This window comes from Grus americana, chromosome Z (assembly GCF_028858705.1).
Source record: "Grus americana isolate bGruAme1 chromosome Z, bGruAme1.mat, whole genome shotgun sequence".
Lineage (NCBI taxonomy): Eukaryota > Metazoa > Chordata > Aves > Gruiformes > Gruidae > Grus > Grus americana.
The window spans coordinates 41,496,545-41,517,546 of record NC_072891.1 but is presented as its reverse complement, the minus strand read 5'-3'; the positions used below and the strand labels follow the sequence as shown (position 1 = coordinate 41,517,546).

General features: G+C 42.2%; 1 protein-coding gene across 4 annotated transcripts in view; it reads right to left on the bottom strand.

Moving 5' to 3' along the window:
- Positions 1-1,039: 1,039 nt before the first annotated feature.
- The window catches only part of TRPM3 (transient receptor potential cation channel subfamily M member 3), a 429,177-nt gene continuing 409,214 nt past the window's right edge, over positions 1,040-21,002 (bottom strand). For all 4 annotated transcript variants that reach the window (XM_054809132.1, XM_054809133.1, XM_054809134.1 and 1 more), the window contains one exon: positions 1,040-8,165. In XM_054809132.1, coding sequence (XP_054665107.1) covers positions 6,716-8,165 — 1,450 coding nt within the window. In that variant the 3' untranslated portion in view covers positions 1,040-6,715. The remainder of the gene's footprint in view (positions 8,166-21,002) is intronic.

Below are 21,002 nucleotides of genomic sequence, written 5' to 3'. Positions count from 1 at the left end.
AGGGAGACCAGAAATACAGTGTTACCTGAAAAGAAGCCTAATGACAACTGTCTGGCACAGATTTTTATTTTTATTTTTAATTTTTTTTTTTTTAAAGCTTCAAAGCTCCCATAGTCTTCACTGAATGGCAATCCCTGAGAAAGGATTAGATAAAATCTGATTACAGAATTTAGCATTTCCTTCTCAGAAATTTGAAATAAAGAACACCTCTCTGAACCGTTCCTCTCTTGAAGTGTGACTGATCTGTGCAGAACTGTTTTGAGTATTTGATATCTTTGTTATTCAATTGGATATTTATTTCCCATGTTTCTTTTGCATTTAGCTAAAAGACATTATTATCTCAGTGAAGGCTGATTTGTGGAAGCAGCAGATCCTGACCTTGACTTATTTTGTGGCAGTGCCTTTTTTTTCATTTCCCAGCACTTTTGTGAGGAAGTATCAGCGCTGGTTGTAGCTGGATGAAGAGAGAGACAATGACTTCTGCCTTGAGGAAGGTGAGATACCAGTTCAGAGGAGGTCATAAGTATTAGCAGATTACTTGGTGCCCTTTGTTTTTAATGAACATTCTTTAGCTACAAGAGCCAGCAATGTCACCCACCTGGGGAGACTGCTCTGCAAAAAGGCTTGCTTCTTCCAGTCTATGTGGAAGCAATTTAGAGAATATCTGCAATCAATGCTTATGTTTCCCCCCTTGCTGAAATGGTAGCTACAAAGAAAAGAAACTATTCCGTCCATTTAAATAAACACATCGAGAAATATGTCTGTCTTGGATCAAACTGGGGTCTGATATTGGCCAGCGTAAGGGACACCTGAATGACACCTGATCTCAGAAGTGGAAATAACTTACAACATTCAAAATGTCTGTGTGCAATAGTGTAAACCCTTTCATTTTCTTTAAAAGTGTAAAGTTAGTCCTGGAGCAGGGAGAGATCTTGGAGAAAAGCAGCTGCCATTGCATTGTTGCTTTGTTGCTTTGAAAGCAAATGACCATAAATAAATGCTCTGGTAAGAACAGATGTTTTGAACTACATCTCTTTTTTTATTGCAAAACAACTGTTACAGAAATTTCAGAAAGTTCTACTGTAGTAATTGCCAACTTCTGCTTTTTATTACGTATCTAAACACAGTCTAAAAGTGCATTGTGAATCCAGTACACCTTTGGAAAGGACCATTTTCCCTAGCGATATACATTTAGACAAATCATACTTGAAAAGCTTCATATTAGTAGGAATTTGTTTAAAATGACATTTTAATAATTTTTCTCCCTTTATAAATGATTGTTATACACTTACAAATGATAGCCCAAATAATAAACGATTAAATAGCTATTAGTATAGTATATTGCAAACACTGTTCCAGACAGCAGTAGCAGCATATAGACTCTCCTCATGTACAACAACTGCAGTGGTGGAAGGATATAACTTTAATACAATTTACTCTTATGCAGGCATAAAATTGTATTTCACAGCCAATTCCCACTTCTGTCCCTTCCCCCTCCCTACCAAATACTAAAATAAACAAGAGTTATCACTTCCCTGCAGCAGAAACAGCAGCAATTTAATAATCAAACATTTTTTCCTAATAGCTTTTCGAAATAAGTACTGTGTGGGTCTATGAGAGATCTGAAAGCATACAGCAAAAATTAAAAGGTCAGAGACTGTTCCACGACTAGTCTGGCTCAATGGCTCAGTCATTAGACTTCCCACTTGATGATGATTTAGGATAATCTGTGCCATGACTCAAAGTAATATAGAGTTAGAAACGCAGAATAAATCCATCCTCTGACAAGAGTGAGAGTACTCCATTGAAGTCAGTGGATTTTCTGCAGATTTGCACCAGCATCGGTAAGACCATAAATCGTAGTCAATCTCGGAGAAGAGAAGCCTGTGTGGCCTGTAGCGTTCACCGTGTGGTTGGCTGTAGAGCAGGATAACTCTCACTGGGGCGCAGAAACTCGGTCCCTCCACATTCAGTGCTACTGCTTTTATGCCAACACATGGCAAGGCCAGTGAATACCATCTCCAGGAATGGAGGGTTTCATTAGGTAAGCAGCCGCCCCCAGCGCTTTACTTCTGCCTAGTTTGGGCTGTGCTGTTATTTGAGGTGGATGAGGGAAAATTCATGCTAGGAAGCTTTCCCATTTCTTTTGAAGAAGGTGATCTCTACCTGGTATCTTTTAACAGAACTGAAAATGTGGTCTTTTTTGAAACAATTGTGCATATTTGTGCAAAAATGCAAATAGACTATTACTTTAAAGCAGGGGAGAGACATCACAACTACTTAAATATTCCTAGGGAAAGCCAGGATTGACCAGCTCACATTTTCCCTTCTGGTGATTATCAGATCCTCTTAAGTATATAACCTGAGCAACATAACAAGACATTTATGCTTGTTTTGAAAATTTGCACCATGAGTTTACACAGAATTTTGTTTCACTGGCTCACTCTATGCTAATACCTTTGATAACTTCTGCTCTCAGGACAGATACTTGTTTTCTCCGACTGCAGTCATTGGACTAAGGCTGTGTGCTGCTACCAGCACTTTTTTTGAGCAGTTATTTGTGTACTTGCATTTTCCATGCGCTGACAGTTTCTAAGAAACAAATCATTTTCTTCTCATACAAAAAATATACCTAACTAAGATATTTATCCCCTGACAAAAGGCTATCCATTCCACAAAAGGTACAAATCAGTTGTTTTTTTTTTTTTTTACCAAAAAATCTATCAATGGAAAATGAAAAAAAAAAAAAGCAATCTATATCTGGAACCCAGAGGGATTTCCTTATGTGGATGAATGGATGTTTTGGTTTTTCATTATATTTTCAAATTATCCCCTCACTGCCATTTGTTAACTGGCACTTGTGCTAAGAACAATAATGTAGCACCTTATCTCTTCCAAAAAAAAGAGAGAGCCAAATGTCTGAGCACTGCTGTAGGTTCGCATTTTGTGTTGAATATTTCAATTTCATAAAATACAATTGTCATTTAAAAATAATAAAAAATTCACTTACTTTGCTAAAGATCAAACATAATGGAAATAATGTAAACATCCAAAAGCTTGAATTCGTTCCTAACTGGATTCATCTTTACAGGCAGGCAATAGCAAAATGTTAAGTCTCATAGTAGTCCAAAGAAACTCATGGAACAATGCATGCATTTCCATTGACACAAAAAAAGACTGGACTGTAAGGAAGAGAAACTACTTCGGTCATATCACACTGTTACTGTGAAAGAATAATGTACTATAATCCAATACCTAGGACAAGTGTATACCCCAACTGTAGAATAGCATCACTTAAACTGGAAACAACAGAACGGATTACTATAGGAAAATATTTATAAAACACTGTATACCGCTTCCTCAGTCGGCCAGCATATGTAAACAAACAGCTAAGTTCAGTTGAGTTTCAAAATATTATTAAAGTTCATTTATCTTATAATCTTTTGCATAACATGCCAGTTCATCTTTCACACTATCACAACTCACCTGTCACAGCCCACAGTGGCTCATTAAAGGTTTATACATCAGCTCATACAGACATTTAAGTGGAGCTATACAGAGGAAATGTGTGAAACACACCAAACTTACACACTGTGACCAGAAATGCATATTCCATATGTAAGCTAATAATTGGATAGTGGAACTTAATGCTCAATGCAACATGTGCTATTTTATTGAATGTTACAGATTTACAAACAAGTCCTTATAATGTGATAATAAAACTGTCCTGTAACGTTCACTAATATTACCACATGTCACAACTATACTGGTTTATATATGGGAGATATGTATATATGTGTGTATATATATCTATTTCATAAGCTATCCTTTGATACAGAATATGTCATATGGCACATGCTATAGCTACATGATGATGGATGATAAGACTTTTACTCTCAGTAAATGGTCATAATAATATCGGGAGTGGGAAATCTGGTCCCATTGCAAGGAATGGGAATTTTACCATCAAATTCAAAAAGGAGCAATTTGATGCAATGTGTAAAAAACAAGTGAAGATAAAATGATCTAACATCCATCATAATATATTCTATGGACACCACACTGTAGAATAAATGGGAAACATTCAGGAAAAGTAGTGTTCTGACATCTTGCAATCACGCTTTTAGCATCTGAATTTACATTTTATATATAATGGCAAATTTTAAGAGGTAAATAAAGTGTCCTGTTTCATTTTACCTGGAATGTGTGCTCCAGATCAATAAAGTGCTGTATCCTAAACATTTGTACAGCTTTTGGGTTTGGCAAATTCCTTTACCCTGACAAACTAAGCAATGAAATCTACCTCAGAGGAGAGCCCTATGCCTTGAACTAACTGACTAAGCACTGATGAGGAATTTCTAATGAATGTGAAGTTCCTCTAGAGTAGGCCAGTAATATGGTGAAGGTGGAAGAGTCCACAAACAGTTTTAGCAGACATTCGTAAAAGTAACAAAGAAAACAAAGTGAGAATATCCCCCTCTACTCGCCAAGGATAGATAGATTTGGAGAAGCCTTAGGAAAAGGCTGCTAACAAAAGTTGGCACGTTTGAAGCAGATTGTTAAACACAAGTTCCTTTGCCCCTGGGCGTTTTGCTATTGTTCAACAATCAGCCTGTCACAAGCATGCTTCATAATGCACAGAAAGGTTTCTGACCTTTCTCGGTGTTGCCATGTGACTGTAACGCTGCACATGGACTGCAAGGCAATTGCATAAACGTGGTGTCTTGGTAGAGTTTAGCTCATTGAAAGCCTGATCAAATAGAAGAAAGCAAGGAACACGTTGGCGCAGGAAGTATGAAACACATGCTGAAAGTCCCCATGCTGCATTTCTTTATTTCCTGAATTTTCCAACGTAGTGACTTGGTACTTAAATGTTTTCACCTTCTTTGCCTCTTTTCTTGAGGTTGATGATTATTTTTATGTTTGGATTTGTTGCCTTTCAGACTTAGCTCTCTTATGGTGCTCAGAGTCTCCCAGGTTGAGATCCTAGAGAGAAAACGTCAGCCTGCATTTTCAAAGCTGCCTTAGAGATTTGAAAGATAATTCCCATTTAAATAATGGGAACTATGTACCCCACTCACATGTGTTCGGTTTTAATAACAAAAAGGAGCTGGTTCTACACAGATGTTGGTCATTGTAGAGATGTTTTAATTTTGAATAGCACTAGCTTCAACTCTTTATAAAAACTTAAAAGTTGTGCCTTCATAAAGGATGTGAATTTTTTATTCAGTTGCAGTTTATGCTTCTCCACCATTTTCCTATCTTCTGCATACTCTTCCACTTGTGACCACTATGATATCTTCTCATGAGAAGTTTGAAACTCTGGTTGACATTGTGGACCCTTGCAATGTGGGTGGGGTCAGTGGAGTTACGAATGTCTTCAACCAAAACCCGTAACTGCACTACGTTCTGATATTCTTTCTCCTACTAAAATGCATGTTGCATGTTGCTGAATGGTGGAAGCTTAGTTGCAACTGATGGCTTTTGCTGTTTATGGACACTTGCAGTTTCATTTTGGTTATTTAACTTACCTTAAAAGCATATATACTCTTTAGTGTTTTCTAGTCCTCTGCCAAGGACATTTTCCTTTAAGCAACTTCAGTCTAATTGCATTAATCTGGATTCAGACTGTTGATAAATCTCGTATACTTTGAAATGGTCAAATATGGCCATGTCCTCATGAAAAAAAAAAAGATGCATATTTTTTAGGCGAGGGAATGATGTAAAAAATCAGCAGCTCAAATGGAACAGCAAGAAGAGCCTGGTAGTAGTCTGGTGGATACATCTCCCAAATTGGTATATGTAGTTAAACAGAGCAGTGAGTACCTGACAATATTACTGTGCTCTGCTCTGATCACCCTATTCTTACTGTTCCATCGCATCCTTTGATTTAGTGAGACAACATATTGATGACAAATGTGGTAAAAAAATAAATATATACTATTCCGCTTAATTACATTCATCCTGAGCTTGCTCAGCTGTGCTAGAATCTAGAATGCCTGTTTTATACAGGAAATCACCTGATATTTTAACATAAATTCTTCCTCCATTGAAGTTGCAGTACAAAAAGCATTTCATTTCCCTTTCTGCTCTTGAAAATATAAACTTTTTGTGGCACTAGAAGTTGATACAAAAAGAGGAAAGTGAACATTATTGTTGTTATCTTGTTTATCTTTCTTCATTTCCACAAGTGTGGGATGCAAGGGATTTGGGAGACTTTAGGTTTGTTTTCTGCCGGTTCCTACAGAAATAACAAATGCTTTTCATCAGTCATCACAACGGTGAAACAGATGAAAAAGAAATCGTGATTGAAGTTTAGAATATCTAATTTGTACATCTCTTTTGGCCAGTTAATTCCTGCATTCTAAAAACTTAAATAATGATCAAAGATCTTAGGATGCCTTCTAAAAAAAGGCAGATTTCTGAACCTACTCATTTATTTCTTGTGACTTCATAAAAGGGGCTTGTTATTCCTGTTGTTTACTGAAGTCTTTGTAAAGCTTTCATCCCTCCCTTTTTCCTTAAGTGCAAATGTCAACTGGGTCAAGATGCAGTAACTCAGTGGGCGATGCTGAGACTGACAATGTTCTCCCTTGACCAGTGGCTAATGCCAGCTGGAGTTTACATGGGGTGATGTGAGGGTTTTTTTTTAATTCTAAGAAAAACGGACTGGAGAGCAGATGACCCTTAGACTGCTGGTGAGCTTTGTCTAGGCCTAGCTGTGCTTGCTTTCAAAGCTGCGGAAGGCTCCCGTTCTTGACAGTCTCCTCATGGACAGGTTGTCCCCTCTGCTCTCTGGCCTCGAGGACTTACTCCTCTGGAAGGGGTTTCGCAGGCCTGTTGCGTTTCTTTGTCTGTCAAGTTTGTCGCTGATAGAGTAGCTTTTCCGCGTGTGGTGTGCATACAACATGTTGGACTCCTCTGCGGAGTAGCTGTTGGCTCGTTCTATCTTTGGAAGTGGGATGCTGTTGGCTAGAGTTCTTGTAGCATTGCTGTCTTGAGGAGATAAGGGGATCCCCTTCTTGTCTTTGGCTTCAATATCCTCATGATCAGAGCTCGGGTGACTTAGTTCAGCTTCTCTTTCTGGGTGGCAGCATCCCAAGTCCTCCACTTTGCCCCCAAGACTTCCAGGGAAACTGGCCCTCTCTGCGATGGCCTGGGGAGCGCTCACACACCTCGTGTCTATGCAGTCTGTAATACTTGTATACTCTGCTGTTTTCACTGGGACGCCAAGGCTGCTGAAGTAGCTTCGAGATGGAGAGAACATAAAACTGTGAGACTTCACAATTGGCGTTTCCTCCAGAATAAATGGGGTTGTAGCCAGGTAACGACTGCTTTTAGATCTCTCTAAAGTGTGATACAAGGGAGGGTCTGAATCCCAGGGGATTTGGCAATCTGTGATTTGTGAATAGTCTGAAGAAAATGCTCTTGTTTCTATTCCAGAGGTTTCCTCGTAATCAAGACTCCTGCCAGAAATATTTTCGCCAGGTGTACTGCTAATGTACGCACTGTTAGCTAAAATAGAAGAGGCTATGTGAGCCTGCAGAGCTGCATCTCCGGTACCAAGAATATTTATGGAGCTGTCGAGAGGCTCTGTGTCAGAATGCATCTCATCCATGGCAGAAACATAGATGTCTATACAAGATGAAGGCCTTCTGGAGTCTGGGGCAATCGACAAAGTGCTGGTCGGGGCTAAGGGAACCTTTCCTTCTTTTGCGATTGAGTGGGAACTGATAGCCCGATGCAGGCTTGGAGATCTTTCCTTAAAAATGCTTTCAAACTTTTCCAGCCCACACTTATCCTTCATATCTGTTGCATAGAAAGAGTGGCTTCGCATGCGGGGTGTGATCGTAGGAGACGTTGGGGACATGGACTCCTCTCCTGTGGGATCTATGCTCTCTTGAAGCTTGTAAGTATTTCCTTCCTGACTATTGAAGCTACTCTGCCTCACAATGTAGGCTGCATCAGTACAGTCAGATGAGGTCCTGGATCGTATCTTGGTTGTCTCACCTCTCTCTATGCCAGTCATTTTTTCTAAGGCTGTCACCATTCGTCCCATCATATCTTCCAGCTGGGCAAGCCTGATGTCAACAGTCTGCAGAGAGGCCTTCATGCAGTGCTCTCGCTCATTTACTTCTTCCAGTCGCATGGCCATGTTCTCTACCCTTAAAAAGGGAAGAATTAAACAGGTTAATTTCTATGAAACAGTGATGTTCAGCTAATAGGTCATGAAAACAAATGGGAACAAATAGGTCTTAAAATTCAAAGCCAATCTACACCACCTCATCTGTTTCAAAACCCTGCTAAAAGAGGTTCAGCAAACAAATACCACTCGCTCAGGAAACTGCTCCAGTGGGTTAAACCAGGGATGTCTGCTGCGTAATGTAGAGGGGGTTTTGGGTGTGCCCTCTCCCAAGGACAGGGTTTATTACAGAAATGTTACTGTGATTTACTGCCTCTCTGCTGCCAAATCTTTTAATTAGCTTGTTATGAATGAATAACACTTGGAGCAGATGCCACATGACGTTGCAACATGACGTTGTCCCCAGTTGTGCCACAGGCAGGACCAATGCAGTTAACTGCAGAACTCAGTGAAGTAATGAAGGTGGGCTATATGCCATAGAAGGTGGGTAACATCCCATTTTTCTTTCTGATGTTTGCGCCAGATTTATACCAGCTAGTGCTATGTGGACCTAAGGAGATAGTTTCTTTGTCCTCTGATTAATTTTTAGCTCAGATACATAGAAAAAAAAGTATCAGCTATTGTATTGGATGTAGGTAATATCAAGTAAAGTATGCATGAAAACTGCAGAGAGGAGAACACTGATCAAACCAAAGACAGCCTACAACACGGTACAAACACTAAGATAGTTCCATTACTGTGGTTGTACTTTGGGTAGTCTGTGTTAATAGTTTAGGGATCAAAATGATGAATTTTAAAGTTATTTATTAGCTACCTATCATAAATAAAAAGTTAGTTTAAGGTATTAACAGGTAATAATTAAATGTGTGATCCTAATTTAAACTTCAGTATATCTGTTCTACACTGTTGATCTGTCTCATTTGAAAATGTTTTTGACTTTAAGGTGAATTGTGTACTAATTTACACTGGTAGCTTTCAACCATTTCAATTTTATGGCTTCTAAAACATCTTACTGAAGGATTTATATGGAGTCCTCTAATTTTACACAATGAAATTGCGTTTAGAACATATGAAATTTCTTCTTATAATTATTTTCTCTGGTTGTAGTTCCTAGCGTAAACCAGGGACCTCCTTTATCTGCCAAAGAAGTATTAAAACCAACACATTTATGTAGTTATCTTTGACTGATTTTTAAGGTTACAATTATGGTTTTCCCTATTCCTGTATACACTTAAAAATGAACAGAGAAGCAACAAATACCAAATGGCAGAATTTCCACACTTTTCTCTTCACAAGTCTCTTGCTGTCTGCCTGTTAGTGCAATTCATACTCAAATGTTAATAGGCACCCTATCAATCATAGCCAGGATTTCTGATGAGATAAGTGTCATCATCTACTATTGCTAGTTGAATTTGCAACAGGACAAGTGACCTAGAACTAGCAACACCATAAACACTCTAACTTGCCCAGAAGGAAACAAGTTTTTAGCAATAAATAAGTATTGGGCAGCATTAATGCCTTGTTAATTAATGCACAGAACTTTAGCTGGTGAAACACTGAGGTCTGACTACCTTGTGGTGAAGAGCAACAGCAACCTGCCTGCACAAGAAAGGAGAGGGAGGACTGTGACACCACTCCCTACAGCAAGTCTCAAATTCCAGTGAAATATGGGCTTTTTCTTCCTGTTGAAGACCATGAGTTTTGAAAGCACAGCAACTCAAATGTGAAGCGGTAACTGTATTGCTGTCATCAGACTTCAACAGATGAATGCTCAAATAATCACTGCTAAGAAATGAACTGATAGTTTCAAACAGTCTCATTCTACTCATTATCATTTAGGCACCAGTCTACCTCTAGTTCTACCAACTTCTCCAACAAAACAGATTGATGTTATTGCAAGCACAGGATATAATTCCATAGTGAGAGAACAGTTTATATGGGAAACAGTTGAATTTTCCCTCTGAACTGCTATTTTATAAAAACAATTATACTTTTGAAATACTTGTCAGCTAATAATTGAGTGCATCGTCACACATTCAGATTCTGTAAGAACTGCTCCAAGATGAACAGATATAACATCACAATTTCAGGGCTGTCAGACATATGGAACAATTGAGAAACCTCCTGGATTTTACTTGAAAATTCGCAGATTATGATCAACAAAAAACATTCACCCCAGCAACAGTTACCCAAGAACTGGAATGAATTTATAACAATCTGTGAAGCTAACCAGATAGTCTTGTTGGTGGGGTTTTTGTTGGGGTTTTTTTGTTCGTTTTTGGTTTTGTTTGTGGGTTTTTTTTTTCCTTGCTTTAAGAGATGTATACAAGTTAAATAATTTTTAATACAAATATAGACAGTTCAATTATTGCACTTGGTTACATATTTGTATCTGGAATATAAGTAGAACTGTCCATAGTGAGATAAGTTTTGCGTCCTGCAGTCATGTGAGGGCTATGCAATGCTACTGAACACAATTAATGCATCCCAAGAAGAATCTAGAGTCATACCTTGCTGGTACATATTCATATATTTGTCCTGCCTTCCCTGAGCATGATCTATTAGCTACTGCCAGAGGCACAGAGTATAAGACTGGTGGTATTGCTGGCCAAGACGAAGAGAGACTTTTGAGTTACATGGTCTGTTGGTTGCTATGGAAGTAATCACAGATGTGATTGCATTGATATTAGAGGGAAATTTATATAGAAACTCAACAAGATAAGGAAACCAGGGGTAATCAGGGATGTGCGTAGATAACTGAGAAGTACATAGATGTATTTAGACTGAATGGGCCCTGACTATTTAATTTTATTCACAAAAAGAAAGCTGGAGTGATCATGATCTCCTCCAATCCCAAAGCTATTAGCTGAATTTAGTTGCCTTTTGTTATATGTATTGCATATGGCCACTCCTAGAATTTTTAAGAAAATATTTATTCTTTTAATTAATGATACTCTCATATTAATTTGATGTTCAGTTCTGCAATCATTTGTCACACAGAACAGCACCATGATCTGGGAGTAATCCTACTAGAAACATGTTAAAGTCACATCAGCTAAACACTGTGGACATAAGAGGCTATGTTCTGGAGAAATGCAGTTATAATCTGGTCCTTAAAATGGTTTAATAAGTGAAATTTTCTATTTTCCTGTATTGGGATGATTTTGCATTCAGTGAACAGACAGCTAGAGCTGTATTGCCTTCAGGAACAGTTTTGAATTAAAACACTATTTCAAAATAAGAATGCCCAAGTTTTGCTTTGGATTTTTTCTTCCATGTGTATAGGAGATAGTATAAACCTTTTGGCAAATCTCACAATATCCATGCATGAAGCCTCCATTGCACCTGTGCTTCTGTGCTTTTCCTTACAGCAAGATTTATCCAATGTATAAGATGGTGCCAAGCCATCCTAACAGATGGGCATGAGAACAGAAAAAGAGGAGGCTACATGTAAAATGTGCATCAAGTGTGTTCTGCTGAAGCTCAAAAATTTCTAGTAGTGAAACAAACATGGACTACCTGAGGACAATATTCAGTAACCAGGAAAAAAATAAAAGGTCAGAACTGGGAACCTGGCAAAGATTTTATATTACCTGTGGCAAGCCATTTTAATTATGGTTTGGGAGATGATGCCTTTTGCTGGCATTCATTTTAGTTATATTTATTTTTAACCATTGTGCATCTGTTCATCAATAATTTAATTGAAGTAATGATTTAATGGAAGTAAGGCACTCTTTTTAGAAGTAGACGTCTCAACTGAATGCTAGAATTAGGTTCACAAGTCCCTTTGTGGACCTATATCCATTTTTAAGGCATCATTTATACTTCAGAATCCTTTTCAACTGCTGCAAAGACTGTAGCCACTTGTGTTGGGTTTGTGTGGCAAGGTTTTGGTAGAGAGGGGCTACAGGGGTGGCTTCTGTGAGAAGCTGCTAGAAGCTGCCCCTCTGTCTGATAGAGCCAATGCCAGCTGGCTCTAAGACGGGCCCGCCGCTGGCCAAGGCCAAGCCAATCAGCGCCTCTGTGATAACATATTTAAGAAGAAGAAAAACACTTAGAGAGAGTGAGCTTTTGCAGCCGGAGAGAGGAGTGAGAAGATGTAAGAAACTCTGCAGACACCAAGGTCAGTGAAGAAGGAGGGGGAGGAGGTGCTCCAGGTGCCGGAGCAGAGATCCCCCTGCAGCCCGTGGTGAAGGCCATGGTGAAGCAGGCTGTCCCCCTGCAGCCCATGGAGGAAGGATGAGGGGGTGTAGAGATTCCACCTGCAGCCCGTGGAGGACCCTATGCTGGAGCAGGTGGAGGCACCTGAAGGAGGCTGCGGCCCGTGGGAAGCCCACGCTGGAGCAAGTTCCTGGCAGGACCTGTGGACCCGTGGAGAGGGGAGCCCACGCCAGGGCAGGTTTGCTGGCAGGACTTGTGACCCTGTGGGGGACCCCACGCTGGAGCAGTTTGCTCCTGAAGGTCTGCACCCCGTGAGAGGGACTCCATGCTGGAGCAGGGGAACGATGAGAGGAGTCCTCCCCCTGAGGATGAAGAAGCGGCAGAAACACCGTGAGATGAATTGACCGTAACCCCCACTCCCCATCCCCCTGTGCCGCTGAGGGGGGGAAGGTTGAAGCCAGGAGTGAAGTTGAGCCCAGGAAGATGGGAGGGGTGGGGGGAGGTGTTTTAAGAGTTGATTTTATTTCTCATTCCTCTACTCTGTTTTGCTTAGTAATAAATTAGATGAATTCCCTCTCTAAGTTTGGTCTGTTTTGCTCGTGACAACAATTAGTGAGTGATCTCTCCCTGTCCTTATCTCGACCCACAAGCATTTCGTTATGCCTTTTCTCCCCTGTTTAGTGAATGAGGGGAGTGAGAGAGCGGCTCTGGTGGGCACCTGGCCTCCAGCCAGGGTCAACCCACCACACCACTGAAAGTCACTTACAGGGGTATCCACCCTGCTTGTTATAGGTGACTGCAGAATGATTTTATTTAAATAAAACATAGCGGTTCCCAAGCTTGTAACAGGCTGTTGGTACTTTGCTTGACGTCTTTTCGTAAAGCATTGCTCAGGCAAGTGTCCAGCCAATTTTCCCAGGTGCGGTGGTTTCTGCAGGCTAAGGATGTCCTGTCTGCTTTCCCATCTGGAACCTAAGACCACTTAACCCTTTGTGACCACAGAGACGCCACCAGATTCACAGACCTTTCCTACTGTCACTCTGCATGTGTGGCTGGGTCTGGTAGGCTCTGTAGCAGCCCTTTTACCAAATCAAACCTATTTCTGTGCACTTCAGCCTGCCATCTCTGAAATCAAGATAATAAGTATGTCTTCATTCACATGGATGCTGTTAGTGTAATTGCACTGCAGACTATATAGTGTTAAGGTGCTGTAGTAATGGACACCATATAGTATCAAAGATGACATAATAATATCTACTCCATCCAGCTTATCTGCTTTTTAAATACTGTTAGGATGTGACCGCCCTCCCTTTGGAATCAAGAAGAGGTTTTGTATGGAGTTTGAAAGAGTCGAGACCTGTTGATATGGCAAAAATGCCTTCTGAAGAGATTATTTTAGTGGCTTCATGCCAGATCAAGAAACATAGTGCAGTCTTTTTTGATCATATTATGCATGCATCTGTGCTGGTCAAAATGTGCCACTGAAAGTTTCACAATGATTAGAAGGGAAGGCTCTCCAGGAAATTCTTCTGCTGATTCTTCTGCTGCAATGAAGTGAATTTGTCCAACTTTGCTTTCCTCACAGGTCACCAGGAGATTCATCAAGTTTTGCCTAACCTGATAAATGCAGGTAAGGGAAACACTTTACAGCTTTGTATTGCTTTGCATTTTTCCGCTTAGTCAATCACTTCCTAACCTGTAGCTACCCCCATGTGTCTGTGAGATCCTAGCTAGTGAGCTACTCCTCCAAATTACTTAGTACCTGAGGTCAGGGAAGGACAAACATCAAGTGCCATTTCATGATTTTAATTTCCAAATGTGAAAAGATTGGGTAAAAGAGAGATTGTACATGGTGACACCAAATCTGGACACCTCTGTGATGTTCTTTGTTACGAGAGAAGTTGATTGCTGAACCAAGACAGGACCCATGGGGTGCCAGGGTGGACTGTTCCAGGGTGAAAGCATAAGCTGCAGCTTGTTGTAGGTGAGTCAGACAAGAAGCTGTGGTCCTGACCCAGTACAGCCACTGACCACTTAGCTGAAATAATTTATAAACAGGAATAAACAGGAAGAGCTAGAGATCTGTGTGCGGTTGCAGGGCCATGATCTCATTGCAGTTACAGAGATGTGGTGGGATAGCTTGCATGACTGGAATGCTGTCATGGATGGCTACATACTTTTTTTGGAAAGACAGACCAGCAAGGCGAGGTGGTGGAGTCGCTCTTTATGTGAAAGAGCAACTAGAATGTATTGAGCTCCACCTAGGGGTGGATGAAGAATGGATTGAGAATTAAGGGGTAAGAATTAAGGGGCAGGCTAATATGGGTGACACGGTTGTGGGTGTTTACTACAGCCCACCTGATCAGGAAGAGGAAGTCAATGAGGCCTTCTACAGACAGCTGGAAGTAGCCTCACAATCCCAGGCCCTGGTTGTCATGGGAGACTTCAACCACCCTGATATTTGCTGGAAGGCAACACAGCCAGGCACGCACAGTCCAGGAGATTCCTGCAAAGCGCACTGATGATAGCTTTTTGACACAGGTGGTGGAGGAGCCTATGAGGAGAGGGGTGCTGCTGGACCTTGCACGAACAAAAAAAAAGAAGGATTGGTTGGGGATGTGAAGGTCAGGGGCAGCCTTCGCTGCAGTGACCATGAGATGGTGGAATTCAGGATCCTGTGTGGAAGCAGCAGGGCAGTGAGTAGGATTACAACCCTGGACTTCAGGAGAACTAACTGTGGCCTCTTCAAAGATCTGCTTGGGAGAATCCTGTGGGTTAGGGCTCTAGAAGGTAGAGGGGTCCAAGAGAGCTCGTCAATATTCAAGCACTTCCTCCAAGCTCAAGATCGGTGCATCCCAAGGAGTAGGAAATCAAGCAAAGTAGGCAGGAGACCTGCATGGATGAGCAAGGAGCTCCTGGAAGAACTCAAAGGAAGAAGGAAGTTTACAGAATGTGGAAAAAGGGACTGGCCACTTGGGAGTAATACAGGGATGTAGTCAGAGAATGTAGGGATGCAACGAGGAATACTAAGGCCCACTTGAAATTAAGTCTGGCAAAGGATGTCAAGGACAACAAGAGGGGCTTCTTCAAGTACATCAGCAGCAAAAGGAAGACTAGGGAAAATGTGGCCCTGTGTTGGGTTTGCGTGGCAAGGTTTTGGTAGCGGGGGGGCTACAGGGGTGGCTTCTGTGAGAAGCTGCTAGAAGCTTCCCCTCTGTCTGATAGAGCCAATGCCAGCCAGCTCTAAGACGGGCACGCCGCTGGCCAAGGCCAAGCCAATCAGCGCCTCTGTGATAACATATTTAAGAAGGGAAAAAAAAACAGAGAGAGCTTTTGCAGCCGGAGAGAGGAGTGAGAAGATGTAAGAAACTCTGCAGACACCAAGGTCAGTGAAGAAGGAGGGGGAGGAGGTGCTCCAGGTGCCGGAGCAGAGATCCCCCTGCAGCCCGTGGTGAAGGCCATGGTGAAGCAGGCTGTCCCCCTGCAGCCCATGGAGGAAGGATGAGGGGGTGTAGAGATTCCACCTGCAGCCCGTGGAGGACCCTATGCTGGAGCAGGTGGAGGCACCTGAAGGAGGCTGTGGCCCGTGGGAAGCCCACGCTGGAGCAAGTTCCTGGCAGGACCTGTGGACCCGTGGAGAGGGGAGCCCACGCCAGGGCAGGTTTGCTGGCAGGACTTGTGACCCTGTGGGGGACCCCACGCTGGAGCAGTCTGCTCCTGAAGGTCTGCACCCCGTGAGAGGGACTCCATGCTGGAGCAGGGGAACGATGAGAGGAGTCCTCCCCCTGAGGATGAAGAAGCGGCAGAAACACCGTGAGATGAACTGACCGTAACCCCCACTCCCCATCCCCCTGTGCCGCTGAGGGGGGGAAGGTTGAAGCCAGGAGTGAAGTCGAGCCCGGGAAGATGGGAGGGGTGGGGGGAGGTGTTTCAAGAGTTGATTTTATTTTCTCATTCCTCTACTCTGTTTTGCCTAGTAATAAATTAGATGAATTCCCTCTCTAAGTTTGGTCTGTTTTGCTCGTGACAACAATTAGTGAGTGATCTCTCCCTGTCCTTATCTCGACCTACAAGCATTTCGTTATGCCTTTTCTCCCCTGTTTAGTGAATGAGGGGAGTGAGAGAGCGGCTCTGGTGGGCACCTGGCCTCCAGCCAGGGTCAACCCTCCACAGGCCCCACTGCTGAATGAGGTGGGTGCCCTGGTGATAGAGGATACAGAGAAGGTGGAATTACTGAATGTCGTCTTTGCTTTGGTCTTTATTGCTAAGGCCGGCCCTCAGGAAACCCAGACCCTGGAGGTGGGAGAGAATGTCTGGAGAAAGGAAGACCTTCCCTTCGTCAAGAAGGATTGAGTTAGAGAATATATAGGTAAACTCAACGTCCACAAATCCATGGGCCTTGATGGGATGCACCCATGAGTGCTCAGGGAGCTGGTAGATGTTATTGCTAGACCACTCTCAGTCATCTTTGAAAGGTCATGGAGAACAGGAGAGGTGCCTGAGGACTTGAGGAAAGCCGATGTCACTCTGGTCTTCAAAAAGGGCAAGAAGGAGGACCCGGAAAACTACAGGCCAGTCAGCCTCATCTTCATCCCTGGAGAGGGGATGGAACAGCTCATTCTGGGGGTCATCAATAAGCATGTGGAGGAAAATAAGGTTATCGGGAGTGGTCAGCATGGATTCACCAAGGGGAAACCACACTTGACCAATCTGATAGCCTTCTGTGATGGCATGACTGTCTGGGTGGATAAAGGGAGAGCAGTAGATGTTGTCTACCTTGACTTCAGTAAGGCTTTCGACACTGTCTCTCATAACATCTTCATAGGCAAGCTTAGGAAGTGTGGGTTAGATGAGTAGACAGTGAGGTGGGTAGAGAACTGGCTGAATGGCAGAGCCCAGAGGGTTGTGATAAGTAGCGCAGAGTCTAGTTGGAGGCCTGTAGCTAGTGGTGTGCCCCAGCGGTCAGTACTGGGTCCACTCTTATTCCACATATTCATCAGTGACCTGGTCGAGGGGACAGAGTATACCCTCAGCAAGTTTGCTGATGATACAAAACTGGGAGGAATGGCCGACACACCAGAAGGCTGCGCTGCCATTCAGCGAGACCTGGACAGGCTAGAGAGTTGGGTGGAGAGGAACCATATGAAATTCAACAGGGGAAGTGTAGGGTCCTGCACTTGGGGAGGAATAACCCCAAGTGCCAGTACAGGTTAGGGGTTGACCTGCTGGAAAGCAGTGCTGCAGAGAAGGACCTGGGAGTCCTGGTGGACAACAGGCTCTCCATGAGCCAGCAATGTGCCCTCATGGCCAAGGAGGCCAATGGTATCCTGGGGTGCATTAAGAAGAGCGTGGCCAGCAGGTCAAGGGAGGTTATCCTTCCCCTCTACTCTGCTCTGGAAAGGCCACATCTGGAATATTGTGTCCAGTTCTGGGCCCCCCAGGTCCAGAAAGACAGGGAACTACTGCAAAGAGTCCAGCGGAGGGCTACAAAGATTATTAGGGGACTGGAGCATCTCTCTCCAGACTCTTTTCAGTGGTGCCCAGTGACAGGACAAGGGGCAATGGGCACAAACTGGAACACAGCAAGTTCCGTCTCAATGTGAGGAAAAACTTCTTTACTGCGAGGGTGACTGAGCACTGGAACAGGTTGCTCAGAGAGGCTGTGGAGTCTTCTTCTCTGTAGATATTCAAAACCTGCCTGGACATCATCCTGTGCAACCTGCCCTAGGTGATTCTGCTTTAGCAGGGGGGTTGGACTAGATGATCTCCAGAGGTGCCTTTCAACCCCCACCAATCTGTGATTCTGTGATTCACACCCAGGTCAATGCAGCAAGAAACAGGATGTCTTATTCTTTGTTTTCCTGATCTCCTAACCTGCCTCTGGGACACACCTAGACTGAGCCTCAAAGTAAGTCTTGTTCCCATCTACTGTTTCCCTTCCAGTGCTTGTCTCCTACTCCCTCTTCCACGCGTACTGGGCTTTGCGCCTACACTGTGCAGCTGTTCTTCCTCCAAGCAGGACCTTGGGCACTCTGATAAATCCACCTGTAAGTAGGAGCTGCTCAAGCAAGAGGTGCCTTTATCACAGAAGCATGGAGGAGAGGGAAGGCAGTGACCAGTCCAGATCCAGGTGCAGGTATGTCACACAGGGCTTGTCCCAGCCCTTCCTTCTCCTTGAGCCTAACAGCATCCTCAGATTCCTGCAAACAGAAAGTCTTCAGGGGGAACAGATGATTAAGCTGATATCTTATGGCTATAATGTAGGTATTGTGCTTGGTCTACTACTGCAGGCTAATGACTGGACATTGGAAGAGAAACTGTGTACTCTTACATCTTCTGTTTTCTTTGCTTTACATCTTGATAATTGTACAAAGATGTGTCTATTCAGACACAATAAAGTGCAAATCTGGATTTTAAATACTTGAATGCGTCATGGGTTAGAAAAAAGAAGTTTGGTGTTTAGATTAAGAACATTTCAAGGGATATTTTCCTGGCCATAACTGCAGGCAAAATGACAGACCTGGGCATCCAGTTTTTAAAATGTGTGTTATTTTAGATACTTAGATAGCCCTGATTCCTCAAACATCTTTAAAGTATTCCTCAGATCCTTGAAGTATTTGCACTTGCCTTGTGTGGTAGAGCATTGCAGTTGGTTTGGCAAGGAGAGAAGAGAGCTATTATGAAATGACAACTGCATTCACCTGGGATTTCATTGCTGCAAGTCCTAGTAGTGTTCCTGGGTCTGGGAGTGGCCTCTGTACCCCATGGAGTCGCTCCCTCGCAGAGCTGGGGCATGCTGGTTTCCACATTACACTATTGACTAAGGTAAATGGCTTTTTAAAGAACTGTTTCTCTGTGGGGCTCAGGTGCTTGTCTTCATTTAGGATTCATAATCATGAACTCTCTTCTGGAACGAGGTGCTTTAAGCCATTCATGTAAAATAGAGATAAAGACTCTTTTCTTATAAAACAGAGCCAGCACAGAGTGCAAAGGCAGACTTTTATGTATGTATTCATTTTCAAGGACTTAGACTACGTGCGTAAAGTGAGAGAGGTCTCAGATGGATTACTTCTTAATTACAGAGGTTTCAAATGTACCTCTTCTTTCCTTGGCCACCAAAAGGAAGCTATACCCGAACAGAGATTTGAACCTGTACCTATGATTTTCAGGTTACTTCTCTGACCACTGGACTATCAAAATTCAAGAAAAAAAGGTACTCAGTTGGACCAGAGATCAATTTAGCCCACTATCTTACTTTAAAGCATATGTAAACCTTCCCCTCTTCTATTCTTCAGTCTCTAAATATTTTCTGCTCACGAACTTCATGGACCTAATATGATCTCTATGTATTTAGCAGTCCTTACTGGATTTCTCTTCCGTAAGCCTGTCTAGTCTCCTTTTGAACCTGTGTAGACTTTTAGCTGACATCATCAGCTTCTTTTAGACCTCATCCGCTTCTTTTAGACCTCATCCGCCTTCAAGAATTTGCTCTGTTCTACTACTTACTGCATGAAAAAAACCACCTATTTTTGTTTATTTTGAAGCTGGGCTCCTGCTAGATTAATCTGTTGCTCCCCTATATCTTGTTCTGAGAGAGGCAGCAAAGAATTGATTTCTACTTACCATCTCCTTGCACTCATAATTATATAGATCTCTATCATTTCTTCACTCATTTGTCTTTTCCAGACTAAGTAGAGCTGGATTACTTGGTCATTCTGTGCGAGGAAGCCATTCCATGCCTCACCATACTTCCCCTTTAATATCCTTTTCTAAAATGTGTGTTTTAGGAGTGCTGTTTTCAGTAATGCAGATGATTAAAGGATATTATATCTGCTAATCCTGCTCTGGCATAGATTTATTTCAAAACCAAATTAAAAGCATGTTTCCTTGCCTACAGAAAACATATTTTAGGCATTGCTGCATAAGGGGCAGTGTTAGAAGATTATGTATAAGGAGAAGAGTATTATATCTGTGTAATCTATTACAATGACAACTCACCTGACCTCTGTTACTCAAGTAAAAGTGGAGTATTCAGGGAATAGAGTATTCCGTGGTTCATAAGTTTTATGAATATCTGACAGGATATTGCCCTAAAATATTTATTGGTAACAGTGCTATGAATCAGACAGCAAACTTTGTCCTCAAAATTTAACTCTGTTGCTTAGCTGCTGTGTGATAAAAGCATATAAGCACCACAGCAGATGAATAGATTTATGAATTTTTAGGACTGATGAATTTGAAGACTGACAGCTTCCACTAAATTAACATATTACCTTTGTCCTCTGTGCATTTCATTGCTGTAGGGGAAATGTGTAGTTCCTTTTAAATTAATGGCAAGATCCCTGTTGCTCTCAATGAAACTAGCTTACCTAGCAAGGCCATCCTGAAACAAGGCTCACTGTTTATCTGAATGGCTAGCAGGTCAGTGCTAAAGCCCTAGTTTTCATTGAGGAACTCTCATTTACTCTCCCATTGGGTTCTGACCACTTGTGCCCTAAAATTCTGCTTTAAGAACTGGAATGCAAGAATACTTTGTTTCTCACTATGGCAGTTGTGTTCTAGTACAACTGGTTAAAAGATTCCCATTTTCAAAACTTTAAGAAACAAAAAAAAAAAGAGAAAAGAAATTCACCACCTTTTATGACTCTGATTTTTGGTTAAGACATGTTAAAAAATACCTCAAATGTTTTCCTTTGCA